Below are 19,038 nucleotides of genomic sequence, written 5' to 3'. Positions count from 1 at the left end.
TTGGTATTTAATTTAACTAACTTAACCTAATAGCCTTACAGCGCTGTTACTATAAAATATTAATAAAAAATATTTAAACGTACTTATAGTCTTAGGTAAGATAGTTGTTTTTACAGCTCCTAGCTTGAGAAACCAGAATTATCATCTATTTTGCATTCACTTAAGTTTTAATTGTAACCTGACAAATAAGAAATGTTTAAGAGGGCTAATGCCTTCATTAAAGCTAACTATAAATTTTGCTTATTTTACTTGTATTAGTGATTCTATTGCTAGCTAATATTTTGAGAGTCACTAGATATTAACAAAAAAAGTTGTTGACTTTTGTAAAACCCACCATTTATTAAAATAAAATAGTAAGGAATGTCATCGTAATAGCCACCTATCTTCATTTGTGACTAGCAAACTGAATCACCTTATACTTGACATGTTAAAAGCTGCCCTAGTAATAATTTATAAATAAATTCTTTTCTACTAAAGTTTTTTATTGCTTTAATTGTATCTAATATATTAAAGACATAATAATGAACTTCTTTAGAAATTTTTTCCTACCAGAATTCTTTTTTTAATATTATAAGAGAGGTGGTCTTTACCACCATTATAAAAAAGTAAAAGAACATTAAGGAAATCAGGATTCAGGAAAGCCCAAAAATTTTCCTAAGTTGAACACGTGTACTTATGTAACTATAAGGCTAAGTCAAATGGTTTTCAAATTTTTCGTTTACACAAGCTAAGTTCAATAAAACTTACTCTCGCTTTCTTTTCAGTGTTACGATAGAGGAGCTATAGTTAATCCGTAAGATTTACGCGTATAAGAGCTTTAAATAGCAATTTATAAATTACAAAAGTAACTACCGCCTATCATGGCGTATAGGAGGAGCAGACCAAGTTCAACCCTTTTTAGGCAGATCAGTGTAATTATATAAAATAGGAGTCCAACAACTTTAATAAATAAAGCTTAGTACTTTAAAAAAGAAAATTTTATAGGTGATGTAAATCTTAGCAACCTATTTATTAATTTTTTAATGTTTTACTGCATTTTTTGTAGGGGGTTCCTTTTGATTTGGAGCTCGTAGTTGTGGGGCCTAGCTAAACTTTATAATGACTAATCTTTTAGGCGCCTCTTCCGGTAAATAGGTACTCTTCCACTACTTCACAGCCTTCTGGAGTTTTACTGACTATACTGCCATATAAGCCAAGACAAATGCTGTCTTTGCTCGATTTAATGAGCACTGCAAAAGTAGAAAAAAAAATAAAATGAAGGGATATAAAATAAATTCAAGGGAGATATAGTGAGCTGCTGCGCGTCAGCAAGGTCTTTAGCTAAAGAAGTTGGGCCGTGTTTGACTCCAACTGCCAACGACTAACTAAACACTAGCGAAGTGCTTGAGAACAGATGATAAAGTAAATCAACACTAAAGAAAAACTAACCTTAAAGATATAAAGTTATTATGAGAAGTTAAAGAATAAATAAAATTTTCTTTAGGAGAAGTTTACGTTAACGTAGACCTAAATCTTATATTCATTCTGTTAGTGAGAACCAGAATTTACCATTATAACAAATAAACTAAACTAACTCACTATTAAACAAATATTTTGTAAATTCTTATACAAAGCCCATAAAAAAAGATAACGTTCTGGCTATAACAAAAACAGGGAAACACGTTATGAACTAATTTTACATTGTTTTTACTAAAATTTGGAAAGACAATATAGAAAGATATCTAATTTGTTTTACTTAAATTTAGCAAGATAGTTCATGAAAGTGGGATGAAAATGCAGTTCCAAATAGTTTTACTACATTATATAGCCGTTTTTACTTTTCCCTTCTTTGCTCCAATCTACTCTTCAAAATATGTATTATTGCGTTAAGTTTGCTTTTTTTTCATGCATTAAAATAAAGTTTACTGGCTACTCATTTTAATTATTATTTTGTTATCTCTATCCTTTGAGCTTATATTACTTTTTTATAAAGGACTATACTAATAAAAAAGACCACTCTTTCCACAACTATAGAAAGACTCCCTTCGTGTAGTCTCAGCTCTCAAATAAAAAAAGTAAGCGCACTTAATATATATAATCACTCTATTCTCGTAACACCTCAGTAATATTTTGCCTAACTTTTTTTATTGTTAAAGGTTAATATTATTAAATCCGGCCCAAGGTATGATATTAGCATTATATATTTCTTTAAATTTGAAAGTATAGTAGTTAAAGGGGTTACGCAGTACGACTGGCGAATCTGTACTTTTATAATGAAATAAAATAAAGTAATCAATCGACTTTTTATAATTTTTTATATTTTACTTTTTTCTAACTTTTTAAACAAAAAGAAAATAGAGCAGGGCCTTCTTGCAGAACTTTTAATTGACTACGACGCACCCCCCCAAGTAGGCACGCAAGTCGTTGGACCAACTATTTGTACCACAAGTTCTAAGCACAAGGCCCTTTTTATCAAGAGTTAATACTTCATCTAGAGAGTGTTGGCAGTCTTCAAGTTTTTTAAAAGTCCTAAATCTCGTAGGATTGGTTGAATGAGCTATACACCATGCATTTGATCCATTGACGCGGTTTATTACTACTTGCAACCAATTGTCTACAGTAATGAAATGAATTCAATTGCAACATCACCGGTTTAAGTAAGCAAAAGACTAAACGTACTTCTGTGAATACAGTGGCGGGAAGTAATTTTATAACATAGGGCTACATTTTTTTCTTTGCTAAAAAGTGTAAGAGCGGTGGACAGAACGCTTTCCCCAAGAGCAAGTACTAGAACATACAAGTAATAAAAAAAAATTATTATTTTTATAAAGTTTACTCTACTTAGAAGTAGTGAATTGTAAGGATTAATATTTTTAAATACTTAATACAATACCTGAAAGCAAGGTAAAACCTATTCTATGATTAACTACAGAAACGTGAAGGCACTCTTTTAAACTATGGAAGCTGGCACAAGTTTGAACTCCGAGGGGTGAAAGACAAAGTACGTTAGCGCTGTTATGGTTAAAGTAGTCCAGAAGCATTATTAAAATAAGAGAGTGTAAAGTTAGCAAAAAATATTTTTTTAAGCATATGTACCACCGAGTAATACTCAAAACAAGTGGGTAGTTGGTTATGCTTCTACTAAACTTGTCAAATATTTTGTTGTAGTTATAATTTAACATTTGGTTTAAATACTATTGTTTTATACTTAATTAAGTTTTAACAAAACTTCAAATTCATGCGCTTTTTTATACGTAAAAGCAGTTTTCACACGATAAGCGCTTAGAGGGAGTAATTGCAAAGTGCAATTATTAGTACGCTAATTTATGTAGTAGTTGACTTGGATGCTGGTAAGTAGTATAAAGAAATGGTGGAAGTAACGAGAAGGCTAGTTGGCATTATTTGTTTTAAAATTATAAAGAAACTTTACATTTTAAAGCCTTGCTTCATTCCCATAAACTTCCATATTAGAAACAAAACTAGTACAAACTTTACCATAGACTTTCATCTCACCAAACTAATTTTATAAGTAATTACGTCTCAAGCCTTTAAAGTTCTAGTTTAACCCTTGAGCACAGGAATAAATGTAGTAACTTCTAAATCTCGTTAATTAATATAGTAATTCCCAAAACGATAGTAACGCTATAACAAATAAATACAGAAAATATACTAAGCCGGGCTTACCCAATATGTAATACAGAGTAAAAACAGCCTGAAAGTCCAACACAAAATTTGAGCATGGCCCCACGTTTGTTTCTCCTGCAACTTCTAGCAGTGCGGTCGACTATTCCTGATCTAAAAGTATAGCCGACCTCATTCATATTTATAAGTGTTGGAACACCGCAGGGAGCAGGAACAACAGTAGCATTTAATGCCACCGTAACATTAACTGATGGAAGAACAACAGCGTTTCCTTTGTTAGTAAATAGAAAAAAGGCACTCAAGAAGAGGAGCACGCGTTTTGTTAAAGATAACATAATATATTTTAAAAATTATGGGTACTCGTCAAATGCATATTTTAGCTTCAGTACTTATACCTACTTTAAACTGAATTATTTAACGAAGTTGCTATACCTTTGTTGTACTCGCTATTTAATTAGTAAACTAGTTTTAAATAATCATTAATATGCTGCGATGGAATCAAGTCAACACATTTTATTATTTATTACTATTGGTTAAATTAAATAAGGTTTTTAACCAGCATAGTTTATAGTCGATGACTTCCGAACCTATCTTTTTAAAATGTTGATTTTAAATTTTTTAAGGGTTTCAGTATTAGGAATTTTAACAGCTTTAGTTTAAAATTATTTTATTTTACATTAGTTGGCTCCTTCGCCTGTTTCCATAGTTTTCACTTTAATTTTTCTTCACTCCAACACTTTAGTTTAGTGCTTATAAGTACAAACATGAATAGATACAAAAATTAGCGGATTTTCATTTTTTTTTAAATAATAAAAGACGCTTGCGGTAATATTTTGTTTATCAACAATAAGTTATGATGTGTGCTAATTTATAACGTCATATATCAAATTGCAACTGAAAAATAAAGATGTACAACCAAACAAAATTTTAGGGTATCTTAATAAAAATTAAATTTTTTTTTATAAAACTATTGATTATAAATTATATATAAAATAAAGTAAAATTTTCTCTCAAATATAAAAAATAAAAATATATTAAAAGTAAAACAATTATAATTTTTTACGTAATTTTGATAAGGTTAGTTAAAGCTAGCAAATTAGTTAAAATAAAATTTTGTCTTTAATATTAAGGGATTTAATAAAACACAATTTCCTATAACGTTATGACGTCTTAATTAAAATGTTATAATATACTTTAAGCTTAAAGATTAATCACATTAGTTGTAGATACTATCGTAATCTTCATGTACTTGTAATGAACCAAAGGTCTACGCAACTGTCTGAGCGATAATGATATATATTTTTTACAATATAGTATTTTACTTTGTTTGAAGGGCCCTTGAACGTTCTTCAACGAGGTTAAAAAGAAATGATGTACTAAGTGAACGGTCCATTAATCTTGTGTATTATAATTCATGTGGTTACCATAACTATATTTAAGCCACTACATTAATTTAACTATTTTAACTTTTATTTAATAAATTAATAGAAGATGAAAAGTGGGTTAAATGTAAGGCCAAGGATTTTAAAGTGCACAAGGCTATCTATCTGCAACCCTGTGCAATTCCAGATCTTGTAAGATTTAGTTTTACTTATTTAATACCTAGTAAAAAAAGAATTTTTTTATTTAATTAAACAAATGACTTTAAAAGTGTTTTTACCAAATAAAGCTGCTAAAAACTTAAATCTTATTTCCCTTTCCTATAGTTATCTTATCTTTATGTTATATAAAGCTTAGGAGAAAAGGCTCATTGCCCGTTTCTTAAAAACACAGAAGGTCATGTCAATGCTTGAGTTACTGTAGGGTTTAGGAAATAAAAGTTAGTATAAATAAAGCGCATAAATAAAGTTGTTTCTATGAATAAGTGTATAATTAAAAAAAATTGTTATAAGATTTATTGCTAACTAGCAGGGACAGTTTCATATGGGGGAGGTGGACCGCTGGAACCAAAGGGCTACCTAAGCTGATGGAGTACGGAAAACCTTCTAGTATAAATTAATACTAAGAGCTGAAAAGAATTAGTTAGTTTGAAAAATGCGTTTAGTATTAAACTTATTAACCTAAGAAGTAGCTCCCATAGCCCTGATCAGTTATCACAAGGTTTATAGAAAAGATTGGAGCTTGATAACTGTTCATCGCATCTGATAAAAACTAGAGGGTAATAAACTTGACAGAGATGTCGAAATAATTTAGTAACTATGAGAAATATTGTTTAATAATGCAAGAAAGAGTAGGAAAACTAAACTCATAAAGAAAATAGCAAGATCCTTTTATAATTTACCAGGTCTAAAGCTTATAGGGCTTGTTTTAAAATAATTGAATAGAAAAACGGATGCGTTAAGATGAAGTTTGATATGGACCACAAGGAGTATTATTAAAATAATTAGTAAATAAAAAAGAGTTAGGTATAAAACAACATCTTTCTGGATTAAAGCTCATGTATATTAGTTAATTCAATGATTATTGTTGAGTTTAAAATAAATACCGTTATTACAGAGTTAGTACATTATCATGTAGGTTGTTTAATATCAAACTTGGTAAGTCATTCTTATGAGCTCTAGAAAGTTTTTCTGTGGAAAATTTACAAATTTCCGGTTTTTTGCCATTTATATTAACGTATTAAATATGTGGTAGCGATGCTTTTAGTGATATAAGAAGAACAGTTTATAAAATTGTTAAGTTTAGATTTAAAATAATATTAGTAGTTATTCGAGGGATACAATCTCCAGTACGTGTAGATGCAAACGCCTATAAATTTGTTAAAGATTTTACCTGCTTAATTTAAAGTAATCAGTGCACATCATGGTCATACTAACTACGTAACTTATTAATTTATTATTTAATATCGAATAGAAAGATAATTACTGAGAAACAGTATTTAAATTTTTTTAATGTAAATAAAAGATGAAAGTATGGCAAATGTGTTTCATAAAAAAAAGCTTTAGCTTATCTCAAGGATCCAAATACCTATACTCAATATTTCAACAGTTGTAGTTACTGCGTTATATTAGTAGTAAAAGATATACCAAAGTTTTTAATAAATCTTAATAATTTACTCATTCTCTTTTAAAATTTACTTTTTAGTGAGAAACAGATTTTTTTTTTAAAAATATTGCTCATGTATGATCGAAATATAATTATGCCAAAGGCCAAGAGAACTTTTTAAGTAATTATACTATTTACTTGTAACAGTATTAGTAATTCTATGTCATGATATTTTAAGCTGTCTTTTAAATAAAAACTTTATGAGTAGCAAATTCATCATTTATAATTTGTTGGATTAAATTTTTTGAAAACCATCTTCTCTGTAGGATAACATATATAATGTTTAAAAAAAATAACTATAGTTACATAATATATTTTCAACTAATTATATTTCGGAGTAGACTTTACAGTTTCATGCTAGAAAGCTATTTTACACACTTAAGTTGCTTTGTCATGTCAACGACATTCTTATTGCAAACGTCAGTGAAAATTTTTGTTAAGTTTTCTGAGATACTTAGAGCGCTACGCTGAGAACTAAGATTCAGTAATGTACTTTTAGTTAGTTGAGCAAAACTTGATAATTTTTGAAGGCTCTAGAGAACTAAGCTACGACAGATACTAACCCTGCTTGCCTGCTAGCTTTTTCTGAGTGTTAGTTATTAGACACACCGGCCAAATCCAAAAATAGCAACAGAACGCCGAACAAGGATAAAGTTCCCTTTAGCAGGAAAAGGGCTTTCACAGGTTCACCTCACATTCCATCACTTTGGATTAGTTGTTACTCCTAGGTTGACACTGTCAAGGTTAGTAGCTGTGAAAAGTGTTTATGAATATCTCCTAACCCTTAACCCCTAACCTAACCCTAACCTATCTTATATATAAAAGTTAAGAATAAATGTAAATAAATTTATTAGACAATATTTATATGACATACATCGTTAAGGCTACTCACTCACCACATTGCTCCCCCCCAAAAAACATAGCAAATGTTTTCTTCCTGCGGAAAATTCGCTATCTTTATTTATAATTGCCCGTATCCAACGCACTCTATACGAGAGAAATGTTTCTAACAGGTTACATACGTAAAATCATCATACTGGAACGATAATTGTCGTGGTAGCTAAACGGGTAAAAAGAATGGCGCACATATTCAAGGCGGTTTTTATAATGGTTGCATACTTAACCTTGCCCTTATAAGATTTTAATAATCTCTTCCAGTTCACCTTCACAAGCAAGTCGCTATTAATGCCGATGTTACGATAATTTATTCGTAGTCAAAGTCTCCAATTTTACTAATTAACATCTATAATTTAATCTCGACGTGCTATCGTCAGTGGGCCCTTTTAGTTAACGCAGAAAAGAGCAAGGCGCCTCTTATAAAGAAGAAATGCCTTGCGCTGCTGACATCGTTGGCTTTCATTGACTTGAAAATCCCGTGGTTTTTAGATAAATAGCCCTTGGCATCCTCACGTGAATCACGAGAGAGCAAAAGTCTAGACTGCGACCCAGATGCTATATCCCCTACAGTGCAGGAAAATTAAGCTTTTGTCCACTGACGGGGGTTCTTAGTCGAGAAGGCTTAACTGGCGCATTGCTGGCTACTCTCTAGGTGGCCCTCTGGCTTGTACTTGAGGGTTACGCCGGTTTTTTTTTTTCCATAACTCTTGGTCGAGTGACGGGAGTTTAGGGACGATATACCTCCGCTACCCCCCAACACTTCTGGGGAGTCATAATACTCGCTCAATAGAATGCACCGTCAGAGCCCAATCACTCTTAGAGGAAAGGAAACCAGATTAGGCGGTGTAAAATCTTAGTACTGACCGGGGGTATGCCAGTGTTACAATGAAAAAAAGGAAGTTTTTATAGCGCAGTAGGCGAAGGCGGTAGGTATAGTGCCTTCTGCAGATCGTGTCATGTGCGTCTGCTGCTTAAACCTACGACTTCCCGGCAAAAGTATTCTCGTTTTAAGTTAAATAAAAGAAACCGCAGCGCCGCCTTGGTTTGTACGAAGACGAGTTGAGCCGCTGGACACAATCTTTAAAAATAAAAAGTAACGCCATCGCCCTTACAAACAGTAAGCTGGACACTTTAGGCGTCCTAAACCGTAAGCATTTACTTACTAGTCAGAAAAGTCGTGCGTATCGGTGCAATGCTAAGTTGAACGGGTTTAAGTTAAATATGAAGCACCTCTTAAACTTAAAATAACTTGTACCGGAGGGAAGTAAGCTAGTTTAAGAGCCCGAGTATTATTAGAAAAAAACGCGTTCACAAAAGTTAAATTCTTTATCACACCGCCCACAGGAGGCAAAAATCTTAGAATAATAATAGCAAAAGCAATGGGAAGTTCCTATCATTCTGCCATTAACAACCATCACCATGAATATTTTTTTATAAAGTTTAAAGAGCGTTAAGGTTAGTAACAGCATTAAATAATGAACTCTTATTTTTACCTTTTGATCACTATAAACCTTTTTTATATAATACTGCAAGTGTTTTTCTATAAACTTCTGAAATCAGCACAGAATACAAAAATCTATTTAGTCAGTATGTACGAAACAGGAAGGACAACTGGAAATTTTTTTCTAATTTAAACTGAATTTCAAGTAGTACGCTTACAAACTAAATTTACTATAGTGTTGTAAAGGTTGGATTTCTAGATTGTATACCTTACTATAACAATCTTGTTTGTTCTTTTCTTTTATCTCTTAATTTTGTAATCAATGCCTGTAGTATTATAAAAGTTTTACTTGAAAAAATTATACTTTACTCGTAAGTCTAATTAATTCCAATAGAATGTAAAAAAACCGTAAATATCATAAAGTAAATTAATAAACTTTCACAAAACGTATAACGAAATTAACATGTAAAGATTATCTTTATTACACAATTAAAAATAGTAAACTAGATATATTTTATATACACATATATTTACTTATAATTTTTTTATTTTTACTCAAATTCCAGTAATAACGGAGTCGACATACTCGTAAATTCTCTTTGCATAATAAGCCGGATTTACAGTTGATACTTCAGCTTTTGTCTTTTATATAAAAATTAGTTATAAAAAAGAATTATTAAATTATTATTATTTGTATTAAAAGAATTTATGAGATTTTTATACTCCGTATTTTATAGACTTTGCTGAATGAGCAACTTTTTTTCGGTGGGAATAATCAGTAAGACAGTTTTTCAAGCCGAAAAAGTACAATTCTAATAATAATAATATTAATAAATAATAATAATAATAATATTTCACTCACCGTTATTACTTTGAAGAATGCGAGTATTTTCCGCTTTTATATAAGTTTGAGGGTTTTCTGCTACACCAAATAACAAACTTCGATATAAAATATATTTTAATTTATTAAAGTTTGTATAAACATAAGATAACTTAGAAATATTAAAATTTGGAAATTCCTTAATAAAATTTTAAATAAATTTTTTAAAAAAAATTTTAAATTAAGTAAAAAATAAAGTAAAATGATTTATAAAAAGAAGAAATCATAAGCACAACTTTTTAATATATATTTAAAATTTTGTTAAGCGTAACTAAGCATTTATAAAAATTTATTTTTGTTAATAAAATTCTCTATTAACGAAATTATTGAAAAAAAGCTAATGAAAATTAGTTTAAATAATAATTATTAAAAAAAAATTATAATGGAATTGTAATGAAAACAAAACTTTTTAAATCAAGAGCGAAAATAAGAAAGTCGGGGCTACGCCGCGCACTTTCGCTGTTAGCTAAACAAGATTAGTTTATAGTTAAATTAGATCACAACATGTGTATATATGCAAAACCTTTACAATTATCTTAAAAAAATTAAAAAAATATAACAAAAAATTAGCAAAGAAACTTTATAATACAGTTTATCAAACATATTTATTAAAAAAATTTATTTTCGTTTGTTTGGATCATTAAAATTTATTAAAAAATTATTAAAAGTACTCAAGTTTTTAATTGAAAAAGGATTGCTCCAAGTAAAAAGTTTTTCTTTTACCATTTTTAATAAATAAATAAAGTAAGTATTAAATAATTATACTGTCATATCTGCGAAGTAGTAAAATCTTAATATTAATTTAAAATAGAATGGTAAATTAAAATATAATAAACCTTAAACTTTTTTTTTATGATAAACAGTTAACTAATTACAAGTTGTAAATAATTAAATTTAAATCCTTTTCTTTGATAATATTATACTTTTATTAATAATGGAATGAAAAATGAAAAAATTAAATGAATTGAAATTGTAAACTGGTTTATTTTTCCTTCATACCTATAGTCCATTAATTTATTCTGAGCAAGAAAATCTGTATCACGAAGAAAATCCTAAAAAGTACGAGAGTGCTTAACTATAAAATTTAGAATTTTCTTAAATATATGTAGAACCTCCTTAAATTCTTTAACCTCTGCACTCGGAAGTATAAGTTTCCTTCGAGCCTGTCGAAAATCGTTATCCTTCAAGACTACATAATAAAAGTTTAGAAGATCTGCAGCACTAGTAATGTTTATTTAAAATAAACTCTTAATAAATTCACAAAAGCAATCTTTAAATTCTAGTGAGAATAAACTGAAATTGCAATAGTAAACGGCCTTAATGTAGTAATATTATTTTAAATATATCCAAATTTTAGTAATATTTGGTGTAAAGCATAATAAGGCATTATAACGAATAGAGAATTTTAAAGGACGGTAAGATATGTTCAACTCTTGAGTTTATAAATGACCAGGATGAGCATCTTCATGAGGGGAGCCCTCTTTTTTCCGTTCTTTTGAAGTTCTTTCAACTGTAGATCCCTATATAAAATACGCCAAAAAAAAAAGAAAGAACAACATAACTATAAACTTTATAGAAGTAAATCCGTTATATATCGCAAACATAAAAAGTTTCACTATTTCAGTAGGCAAACCCCATCCCCCAAAATACATAATATACTCTAAAATGGCTCCTTTTAAAAAAAGTATAAGAGGAAAGCGGCTCATTAGGATTGTAACGATAACTTATAAAAGACACTCACATAAAATAATTTTATGCAAAAAATTTAGCAAGTTATAGTGCCAGCTGCGGGTTTAAAATAAAATCCTTCATAAAAATTATCACTATCTTGAATAATTACAAGAACAAGAAAAATATGGGACCAGTAAAATATAAAAGTATTCACATAAATATAAGCATTTTTCTTTTAATTTATACCTTCAAGCCATATCTTTCCACCACTTTAAAAGTAGAAAATATATTATTCATAACTAACAGGTGTTTGGAGGACAGTTGTTTGCTAAAATTTAGTTGCAATATAAGTAATTAAAAAATTTAACTCAAGATCACAATTTTACCTTTTCACTCGATAAACTCCAAAGTAGCGTGGAAGTAAAGTTTTAGACCAATTTTCAACTACGTACTTATAATAAAAACTTAAGGTTTAAAAAAAAAGGAAGTTCTATAATGATCAGTTAAGTTGGTACGGAAAAAAAATCTTAACAATTTATGAAGTTAAAGAAAATAAACTCTATTTTACGTCTCTATAAGAGGAGAGATGCTTGATAAGACAGTGCAACTCTTCTTTAGCTATGCATTTGATTATAAACTTCTTATCTAGGGAAATAAAAAGATTCGGATCGCTCCTTTTGGTAACATATACTTCAATTTGATTTTCCGATAAAGAACGCAAAAAGTTTTTTTCCGTAATTCTTGAAATTATTATGGGTAAAAGTTGCATAAAAATGAGCAAAGCCGGTTAAAAGGTCTTTAGTTAGTATAAAAGCTTCCTAAATGCAATTTAATATACCCAAATCTGTTGCGCAAATCTCGAAAAACTTGAGGACAAAATTCTTTAAAATTAAGACGATAGCTATAAAATTTATATAATTAAACCAAGTACCTTCTTTATAACAAAAAGAAAAATTTACTTTTCACTTGAGGTGAGATGGTTAACTAATATTAATTTGCTGTAAGCTTTATAGTGATCTGGCACCAATAAACTCGGAAATTGCTCTCCAAATTGAAAATTCTAAGTTACAAAACTTAATAATAATATCTTATTTTAAACAGCGAAAATAACTGAGAAACGAAGTCCTAGACTCAGTAGTTCTGGAATATCTTTTGAATAAGTTCCAGAAAAAGATGAGCTAACTACACCAACTTTTGAAAACTCAAACAACAAAGAATCAGAATCCGAAGTAGATTCCGTCCTCATATTGTTAGGGGTCACTTGAGAATCAGGTAAAGTTAAACTCGAATCTAGCATTGCTCTTCCAAGTAGAAAACTTTGAACAGAAGTTGGAAAAGGAAAGGCCTAGTTGTTACAGTCAATAGCCATAATAATTTTACAATACCCCGCTAAGTCCTATATACTTTTGATATACCACTCAATTCGCATAACTAAACAACTACTTAAACTCTGGGGACCATTGAGCTGAAGCATAAGAACTACTTTTGAGGTGACGTCACAGCACTCTTGTAAAAATAAGTCGTGTTTTTTTGCATTGTATCCATAGTAATTGTACCCTTTACCAAATAAAATTTTCTGATTAGTTCAAAAGTGTTATAAAGAGGTAGTTTCATAACTCTGATTTTTAAGCGGCAAATGTTAATTCGATAAACAAAGAGAGGATTTTTTTTGTGACGTAGTCTTTTGAAAAGTTATATTTCTTCAAGCAGTTTTTCAACAGATAATTTAATTAATAAATTTTGTAATAAAGTAAGAAAATTTAAGTGATCAAAGAGTTTATGTAAAGGTAAGTTTACTTAATAATTAACAACAGCTGGTCCGTTTTTCAATCCCTACTACACAGTAAGCTCAAAAGATTTTTTGATTGCAAGGGAAACCTGCTCGCCTTAATTATCGAAAGGTACCAGGTTGCTTATATCATTTTATCTTTTGTTTTAACAGTGTTATCAGTTATTCTTAGTTTTTCAGATAGCATATTTGATACACATAAAGTATACTGCTAAGAGGACAGCATTCATGGAGTTAGTCTTGTTTTATAATATAATATTCTGGCTACTAATATCCCCATGCATAACACCGTCAACGTTGTGGTGCCCAAGGAAATAACGTAAGCTAACAGCTTCTGTTTTACCGAACGCATAGGCGTGAAATATATAATGCATTGCCAGAATTAACAGCAAAATTCTTATGCCAGTTGTAATGCTGTTACGCCGTTTCCTTGAACAGGTCAGTAAGCATGCAGAGTTAACATTTAATATTGAAACCTTATATAGAAATTTGTACTTTTAAATACTAATATATACATAGTTTGTTTTATCAAAAATAATTTAGGTGGTATAGGGTTCTTGTTCCTGGAGTATAACTGCATTCCAAGCTGTGATTTAAGCTAAAGAATTTTGGTTTGTAAATAATTAATTGCACTAGCGAAGCAGCTAAAAATTACGTCACTTCATTATCAGGATGCTTTATTAGAGGTTAAAATATCCAAATTATATTCTTCAAATTGTCTCCTTAATTTTCTTTGTCAAATTTGTTTCTTTTATAAAAAGTGAACATACAATATGTTCGCTAATTTTCGTTTATGGTAGCCTTGATTCTGCATTTTGGTGAATTTACTTCTATCGAATCAAAAAGGTAACATTACTTATAACCTTTATAAAGGAATTGTAAAACCCAAAAAGAAAGATTATAACTTATATATAGCTGAAGCAAGAGGACACCCTCGTGTAGGAAATACGTCACTATATTATGTACTTCCTACTACAATGCTGATTGGGAGAAATGTAACTACATTAATTGTTTTCTTTGTTCTACTTTACTACTAGCCTCCGCCGAAACTATAAACATGGTAAGGTTGGTACTTATATAGGTACAATCATCTTAGGTTGAGATTCGATTTCCAATAGCATTCTAATTTTGAGACAAGTGCACTGGAGCATAATGCCCACTAATCTGAACTTTCCGATTTGTACTTCTTTCCATACCGCCCTTATGCATTACTGCACTAATGGGACGGGTATGAATATAATACCTTATAAGGGGTCTTCATTTGAGTTTTCTTAGAGTCGAAGCCAGTTAGAGTCTTTAAGGCTAACCGAAGCACCAAATGGTTTTCCCTAATCTTCTCCTTTCGGTCACTTATTTTCGGGAGGATATGGGCTAATTAACTTATCCACTCATAAGAAGTCCGCCGAATTAGCAGTGATCAGGCTTTTTTACACTGATGGATTAAAAGTAGTTGACGTATTAGACATAATACACTTTGCCGAAAAAATTACCCTTTCTTTTGAATAGATGAGCATTCATCAAGTAAAACGCATACAACCCCTACTTTAAGGGAGTGTTTACCCACTTAAGGACTTCTTATTATCTGTACTTTTCTTTCTATTGTAAACATTCTTCAGCGACACAAAAAAGCAAGCTAGAATTATTCAAAAATGCTGGAGTTAAGTCTTATAAGTAACATGCTCATACCACGTGTTACATATATCTTGTGCTTATTACCATCACATGTCCTTACTACATGTAACATCTTGTACATATTGTATTACCCCCTGAAGGTATAAATACACTTCCTCTATAGGACAGTAAGCTGATCGCTCCTCCCCTTTTCTTCGTCAAATTAAGGGACCTCTGCTCTGCCCACGGCAAGTTTTCAAGTCGAGGTCCAAGTCTCTCTTTCCTCAAGTCCTGCTCTCTTCAAGTTCTTACGCCTCGGAAGCTCGTATCTCTCTGAACTCCTACGCTCTAGAGCCCTTCTACTTTTCCTGCGGAAGCTCTACCGAATATTTAGCCTATACAAACTTGAATGACCTTGATAGCCCCCAGCCTGACCCATAACGACTGACACTGCCTTGTTTGGAAAACAGCACGACCGTGCTGCCGCCATCCTCCTTACGCTCTTCCTTGGTGATCAGGCTATTAGCAACGTACCCACCCCCGATACCCAACGTAAAGCATGGGAATCGCTCCTTTCACAGTATGAGAGAAAACCCGCCCAGAGTCAATTCTACCTTAAGCACAAACTGTACCGCTTGAGTCTCTCAGACTACCCAAGTGGATTGCGTCACAGTACTCTACATTGTTCAATGGGGACTTTATCACTAACAAGAACATGTTATTTCTTTTTTAAACGGATTACCCGACGAATACTCTAACGTCATATATGTCATATACTCACAACCTGGGCCTTTTATACACACAGCGTTGTTATGGCGATTCTTATTACAGAACTTAAAGTAGTTAATCAGGTCAACACTGTGAATACTGTGCTTGCCGCTGGGAGCGGACGCAAGAAAAGGTTGAGAATGAGAGAGTAGGATCTAAAGGTATGTGCTGAGTTTGTAACAAAAGTTTCTCGAAGTGTTTTATCTGAAGTCCGAAGTGCCCGAGATCAAGTCACTCCCCAGCAGACTGTTGACTGTGCGCTTCTTGCGGGAGATACGAGAACTTTCTCCCTTACGCAAGAAGAGCACAGGAACTATAAGCGGCAAAGGCGTGAATCTCATAGACGATATTCGTTTATGTGGAGTTACTTGATTGGTTACGCACATATCAACGCTTCTATTTGATCTTTGGCACCGGCGCCTTGGACATATTTTAAAGCGTTTGCTGATGAGCATGTTTAAGAACAATACCGCCGAGAATTAAATATTAAGGACACCGATAAAGCTACCGCCAGTGAGTGTTGCCAAATAACTAAGCGTCGACCACTGAACTTTGCGCACGAAAACTCGTTAAAAGCTACACGGGTATATAAAATAGTGTATTTCGATATTTTAGGACCAATTACTCCTGCGGCGTATGGTAGTTTTAAATATACCTTGTCTTTTGACTGTGCTTTTAAAAGAGAGGTTTCTTATAACCTTTTAAGCCAAAAGGGTCTTCGAAGATTATACTTGATCACGTCGATGGTGTAATACACCCCATTTAAAACGATAAGGTAACTCTACATTGCGGTAGTGCGAAGAACTTATTACCCGAGGACTCTTTGATGTATTAACCTTTAGAGATAAAATCGTTATCAATAACCCGCTCCATATTCCACAGCGTAATAAAATTGCTGAAAGGGACAATCAGATAGCATTAACATGGTAAGCTATGTTGTAGTATTCTGGCTTACAAAGTACCTGTGCGGGGAGCTCTATCATATAGTACACAAATTAAGAATTGTATAAGTACCAGTCGTTAACGTCCACTCTAATGCTTATCAATATATACATTTCACGAAAGTCGGACGTGAAGAGTTTTCGTCTTTTTGGATCGAGAGCTTATACCCTGAACTATACTCCACGTGGAAAGCTGGGGCATAGAAGCATTAAGGATTTTTCATCGGTCTGGGGCCGTAGGAATACTGCTTTACTCTCTGGGACCCCAAAGCTTCTAAGATACTAAGCAGTAGAGATGTAACCTTTGATGAGTCCGTTGTATACTAAAATACACTGAATTTACTCCAAGGCTGGATCTTATACCTACTGGATCAGTCACCCTTCACAGGCAAGCGGTTTTCATTTTCGAAACATACTGGAATCGGATACTATACCAAAACTTAGCGTTGAGGATGCACCTACCGATAAATTGATGCCCTTCACTCCTACTAACCTGGTGAGGCCCTACTACGCCCTATCATTCTTGAAACAGATGGAAATGAACCCACTGCGACTGTACCATACAATGCGCTCGGCGCAACTACTATACCTTCTGAAAGCTCAACTCCTCGTACAGTTAAGAGTTTAAAAAGCAGCAGTAGACAAATTGCTTCGAGCCGAGCTAGTACTAATGAGAGTAGTGATAAACGGACTAAACTTGAGGATGCAACCCAATGCACCACTAGTACTTCGCTCTTATCCTATGCCCTTACTAACCGCATACCAGGGAGGTACAAGAACCCAGAACATCTCGTAAAGCCCTGGATGGTGCGGATAAAGACCAATGAATAAATGTCCATTCAGCATGAACTTAGTTATCATAAGAAAAACCAAACTTGGAAGTCTGCTTCTCTACCGCTGGACGTATAAAGATTGACTGAAAGCGGATCTTCAAAGTGAAAAGTAATGCAGGTGGCATCATTAATATCTGCAAGAGTCACAACTTTGTTAAAGGATACAAGAAAATATACGGAGTCGACTACCTAGATACTTTTAGTCCAGTTACATCAAATCTGGACGAATATTTCTATGTCTGACCACAATGTTCAACACGGAAATGTTACACTTTGATATTGATTTGCCTTTACTATACTACCACTTGCCGAGGAAATTTACTTGGAATTTCCTTATGGTGTTAACTGCCAGAAGGATACAACTATGTCCGCCTTTTTATCTTAAAACCGGAACTGAAGCAATCTAGCATAAGATGGAACGTGACCATTTTTGAAGACCTCCTTAACCACTACTTCATCAAGTGTAATAGCGACCTCTCAAGAGAAAAAAGGACTTTCTCATTATACTCCTTTTAAACGTAGGTACTGCTTAGTTGCGTCCACTTGAAAGAACTGAGCGACGCAGTCATTTCCCACGTCTAGTCGAGGTGATTTTAAAGTACTGGGATAACAAAAGTTCCCTACAGATTAAATGGGAATTTAATTTAGTTTTATACTCCTAAAAGTGGCTTAAAAACATTGACCAGAGCTAGAATTTGTATGCATCTTTAAACCTGTAGTCTACGAGACTATCAATTCGTTAAAGTCGACAAAAATGCTCTACTCTTCGGTAAACCTTGCCGGATACTTTAGTAAGTCATATAACTTAGACTAACCGAAGTTAGAATCGGGTTCTCAATCGGGTCTGCTCTTAATTTATTGATCTATTAATACTGCTTATTACGTTCTTGATTATGTGTAAGATATTTAAAGCGAAACCGCTAAGCTCGATAGATACTACAGCTTCTAGTCACTAATTGCATGCGAAGACTTTTGACTGATAGATCGATGACCTATTCAGTTAGCCATAGATGTATATTACTGGCAGCCATGGACCTAGCTACTGAAGTCTAAGCGAAGCAACGGAGCTTCTTAGGTTGCAGATGATTTCATGCACTCAATTAACTAGGTTAATCCAGGAACAAGCTAATTAACTCACTCTCTATATACGGAGTTTTCAGCATGAATATAATGAGCTTTAGTATTATCACAATCTATCTCATAAATAAAAAATATTGTTAAACCTGGAAAATCTCTTATTATATCCAAGAAACTGACACAGTAGCTAGGGACGTTTTTTTACATCAATATTAAGTCCTTCTCAATGATTTTATATAAGCCCTTACTCAGAGCAGTTATGCAGTAGTTAGCAACGTGGCATCATGAAGTGCAACTACTAAGGCCGAGAGGACAGGGTAGTTAATTCACCTATGTATTCGTTACGGGAGTGCTTTTAAATAAGTTCACTACTGGGGTTGTGTGTTTATTTACCAAAAAGCATTCTTTCGATTACTCCTTCATAGTGAAACCGGGATTTGAAGCCCAAAGATTTTGACTTTTTT

General features: G+C 32.3%; 1 protein-coding gene across 1 annotated transcript; it reads right to left on the bottom strand.

Annotated features, from left to right (window-relative positions):
• Positions 1-9,559: 9,559 nt before the first annotated feature.
• Positions 9,560-12,953, bottom strand: LOC135120731 (phosphatidylinositol 5-phosphate 4-kinase type-2 gamma-like). The gene is made up of 12 exons (XM_064045066.1): positions 12,667-12,953; positions 12,515-12,615; positions 12,394-12,456; positions 12,124-12,295; positions 11,942-12,006; positions 11,802-11,883; positions 11,335-11,404; positions 10,997-11,073; positions 10,884-10,936; positions 9,867-9,943; positions 9,728-9,816; positions 9,560-9,646 (listed from the first exon to the last, which is right to left on the bottom strand). The coding sequence occupies exons 1-12, from the start codon at positions 12,850-12,852 to the stop codon at positions 9,560-9,562; spliced, it is 1,122 nt and encodes a 373-aa protein (XP_063901136.1). The 5' UTR covers positions 12,853-12,953.
• Between the last annotated feature and the right edge of the window lie 6,085 nt (positions 12,954-19,038).

The sequence above is a fragment of the Zophobas morio genome, unplaced genomic scaffold (assembly GCF_036711695.1).
Source record: "Zophobas morio isolate AGI-343-1 ecotype UQ-CSIRO unplaced genomic scaffold, CSIRO_AGI_Zmor_V1 ptg000414l, whole genome shotgun sequence".
Lineage (NCBI taxonomy): Eukaryota > Metazoa > Arthropoda > Insecta > Coleoptera > Tenebrionidae > Zophobas > Zophobas morio.
This window is presented reverse-complemented; position numbering and strand designations above follow the sequence as displayed.